The sequence below is a fragment of the Microtus ochrogaster genome, chromosome 16, assembly GCF_000317375.1.
Source record: "Microtus ochrogaster isolate Prairie Vole_2 chromosome 16, MicOch1.0, whole genome shotgun sequence".
NCBI lineage: Eukaryota > Metazoa > Chordata > Mammalia > Rodentia > Cricetidae > Microtus > Microtus ochrogaster.
In genome coordinates this window covers 20,293,252-20,297,310 of record NC_022018.1, presented here as the reverse complement: position 1 = coordinate 20,297,310, position 4,059 = coordinate 20,293,252, and the positions used below count along the sequence as shown (strand labels likewise).

The window sequence follows — 4,059 nt, the reverse complement described above, 5'->3', positions numbered from 1 at the left end:
TCTGAGTGTGTGTTGGTTTCAGTGTTTGGGTGTGTGTTTGTGTGTGTTGGTTTCAGTGTTTGGGTGTGTGTACGTGTCTGAGTGTGTGTTGGTTTGGTTTGGGGTTTTTCTTGAAAAAAGATTACAATAAGAAAGTTAGGTTTTATAGCTTGTTAACTCTTGGTTCAGAGCTGAGAATTTTTCTTCCTGTTTTCTTTGCATGCATATGTTAACAAAAATATGTGTGGGAATGTATATGCATATTAGTATATATACATAAAGTGTGCAAATAATACATATACCTTTATGATGTGGAGAAGTAAGTAAAAAAAATTCTAAGACTGGAGGGAAGGATGGTCTTAAAAATTAAGTTTGGCAACAAAAATTACATGAATTCCTAGAAATGAATGTAAGAAAAAAAACAGTTACTGCATACTAAGCCTTTCTATTGCGTTCCTTTTAAATGGGCAGTCAATACGGCATTTAAAGTAATTGATTGTTTATAAATTGTAGCACTGGAGACAGGGAACCCAAGGCCTCCTGAAAGCCGTATGCTATACTACACAGTGACACCCCAGCCCCAATTCACATATTTAAATCTGGCTTTCATTTTACTATTTTTCCTTTTTTACAAGAGCCCATTTAAAACTGATTAATGAGCCTCCAGATGTAGTGTTCTCCTTTTTGAGAGAGACTGTGCTATGGGAATCCACATGCTTGCCCTAAAGGCTCAGTCAGATAGTGGGAGACACAATACAGCGTGGATCTACAAGAGACTTGCACAAGTCCTTGCTGTGGGCCAAGACTGGCTAGCCTCTCCTTTACCACCCTGGGAGGAAGATGCTGCTGTTATCCATGCTTTTAACTACAGAAAAGGAGCCTTACAGAGAATACTAGAATTGCATACTTCATGGCTTGTACGGCAGGGGGGCACTTCCACTCTGTGTCCCTCACCCCCCCCCCCAGGGATCTCCTCTCTAGAACTCAGTGGATACCTGTTCTCTGGAAGAACTCTGTAGCCACATGACCAATTTTCTCCCTGTGTTTTGTAAATGGAGTTTCTTGAGATAGGTTGTTCTAGGACATGGCTTGTGAAAAGCTGAGGGTGGGGATGAATTCCAGGGTAACAGTCACCAGCCTGTGGCCTCTGCTGTCCCACTAGCTCAAAGTCCTGTGCTGTACAGAGTCCTGTCCAACTTCAGGTCTGGAGTAATGTCTCCTCACACCCTGCCTCCTTGGTTGAAATTTACAGACGTGAACCATAGCGTGAGTGGGCTTGTAGTTGCTGCCGCTTTCTTTTAAAAGTAAATCTAGTGAATTCTTAAATACCTGTTCTATGTGAAACCCTGCAGAGCAGGTACTGCCACCCATCCCGTGGAGCACATCCTTATCTTTTTCATAGTCTTACTTTAGAAATCTCATTGCCTCCTCCCCTCCTTCCCCTCCCCTGCTCTCACCTTCCTGTTTATAGTGGGAGTATAAGAGCACCCATGAGTTGTAAAGACCCCACTAGCTAAGTGGTTTCTCAGAAGTCAGGGTTTAGCTACAGTTTTCTCATTGGAATTTTCTCCAGTTTCAGCCATTATTCAAAATCTGGAGTGATGACTTCCATACCAGAAAGAATTCTGAAGGGATTGCGATTGTGGGACCTACAGTTGGAACTCTGAAACACCACCATCTCATGTCATCCTGTCAGAATAATCAATCACAAATCTTGTCACTGGTGACAGAGTTGGGAGCACAGATAAGCAGACTGTGCCAGCTTAGGCAGAGACTGTTCTGAGACCACTGGTCAACATGCAATTTCCCTGGGGCATGCTGTTTGGAAGGTGGGGCTGGGGAACAGACCCTTGGATGACCAGGTTTTTGGCATTTCCTCAGTGTCCTGTGAAGAGAGGAGCATACACATACAGCTTTTCCCTTAAACCCTTCACAGATTGCTGCATTCTCTCCTGTTTGACTTTAGGATTTTCCCCTGCTGGGACCAGGGCAGCATGCTGGCCTCTGTTTCACTTGCATTTCACTCTTTGTGTGGGATGCCAGTGGGTGTCAGGAATGGTCCCATTCACTTCTCTTTATCTCTGAGGGAGCTATGCTGAGACTTCTTGTATGAAGTCCTTTGTAAGTAACCTTTCCTCCCAAATAACCTAGGATTGCCTCAAATCCAGAGTTAGTTTTAGAGAGTCACTGAGTGACTTTTATTAATCCATTCATTCTTTGCTGATTTAAAATTTTCTTGTTAAAATATAAGTTCACTGTACATTGCAACAGTATTTGCTGATTTTCCTTTTATTAAGCTGACACCATAAGGTGTCTCAGTTAACTCCATATATACTCTTTGATTTTTATACTTTTCATTTTTTGAGATGGTTTCATATAACCCAGGCTGGCCTCAAACTCACTATGTAGCCGAGGATGACCGTGAACTTTTGGCTCTCCTGCCTCTACTCCCAACTGCTGGAATTTCATATGTGTAGCACAGATCCCATTTTGGGGCAGTACTGTGCTAGGCATCCCACCCAGGGCATCCTTCATGCCAGGCAAGTAGTGAACCAACTGAGCTACACTCCCAGCCCCAACTGTTTAGTATTGCCTTTCTTCTTCCTTTTACTTTCTCAAACCCAAGGAAATAATTAATCATACATATGTTATTGTTTCCTTTTGTAGTTTGAGGTCAGGGAACCCTGATTGCTCTTCGGGCTGATGAGGGAGCGGGACTTGATCGGGGGAGAGGGAGGGAAATGAGAGGATGTGGCGGGGAGGAGGCAGAAATGTTTAATAAATAAATAAATAAATAAATAAATAAATAAATAAATAAATATTAATAAAAGAATAAAAAAGAAAGAAAAATTCAAAGTATTCTACTATTCTACTTTATTACTTTTTATTTTAAATTTTATTATATTTTTTTAATTTCATGTGTGGATATGTGTGGACGTGTGCATGCCATAACCTGCCTGTAGAGGTCAGAGGACAGTTGAGCAAGTCAGTTCCCCTACTCCACTCTGCAGGTCTAGAGCTGGAATTGCCTCCGCAGGCACTGTTTCACCAAACCTCAATATTCTTCTTAAAGCAAATATATTTTTGCACCTATACAGGATACTTGAATTTTATTTTATATTGTGGAACTGATATAGAAGGCTTTTAATATTTGACTTGAAGAAATTTTAATTTTTAGTTTGAAACACACTAAACAATTTCTAAGCATATATGTCTATTTTTTTATTTGTAGCTGGTTTTAGAAGAAGTTTCCGTCTTAGCAGAAAAGATAAAAAAACTAACAAGTCTATGTATGAGTGCAGAAAGAGTGACCAGTACGACACAGCGGACGTGCCCACATATGAGGAAGTGACACCATACCGGCGGCAGGCTCATGAGAAATACAGGCTTGTAGTCCTGGTCGGTAAGTATCTGTTTTGTTTGTAATTTTGAGCAAGTGAGGAAAACACTAAGAACTTATATTTGAAGCTTATTGTAGTTGAAGTTTTCAAGCTAAAATTCCCTACGTCTTGAACACCCTGCCTTAGTCTCTGAGGCGAAGTGTTTGGCCTTGTTTCAATATTGTGATGGCACTTAGAAACATACCTCAAGAGTGCATGGGTGTACTTGTAGAGCCTGTGTTGGAGACAGATTAGTAAATGCACTGTAACACAAGATGCGTCAAGAGCACTGGATATTTATATATTTCTCAATGAATGTTTGAATGTTTGTTAATGAAAATTTGAATATTTGTTAATGATGTTCTGTTCCATTCATTTCGAGGCAGTAACCATGGTGTAAGCTTCCTATAGCAGTAGGTCCATCATAAAGTAAGTTCTAATAGCAGAGTTCCAGGAGGTTTCAAACCATTTACAAGTCTATGGTGGAGCATTGGGTTCAGTCCCCAATACTGTAAAATGTGAGGTTCAGGCAGATCATTTATACCATGGTTAGTTTGACTCGCATTAACCTTCTAGCCAATGTTGTCCAGCCTTCACTGTCATAACCCCCCATGACCTTATGTTTGTCTCTCCACCTCCCTTACTTGGTTTTTCTTTTCTTTTTCTTTTTTATTGAGAAAAGGAAAAAAAGTTTCCTCCT

The 4,059-nt window shown here is 40.7% G+C and overlaps 1 protein-coding gene across 4 annotated transcripts in view; it reads left to right on the top strand.

The window, feature by feature from the left end:
• Mpp7 (membrane palmitoylated protein 7) overlaps positions 1-4,059 on the top strand; it is a 273,759-nt gene that overhangs the window by 230,034 nt on the left and 39,666 nt on the right. For all 4 annotated transcript variants that reach the window (XM_026783024.1, XM_026783023.1, XM_026783025.1 and 1 more), the window contains one exon: positions 3,212-3,382. In XM_026783024.1, the coding sequence (XP_026638825.1) occupies positions 3,212-3,382 (171 nt within the window). The remainder of the gene's footprint in view (positions 1-3,211; positions 3,383-4,059) is intronic.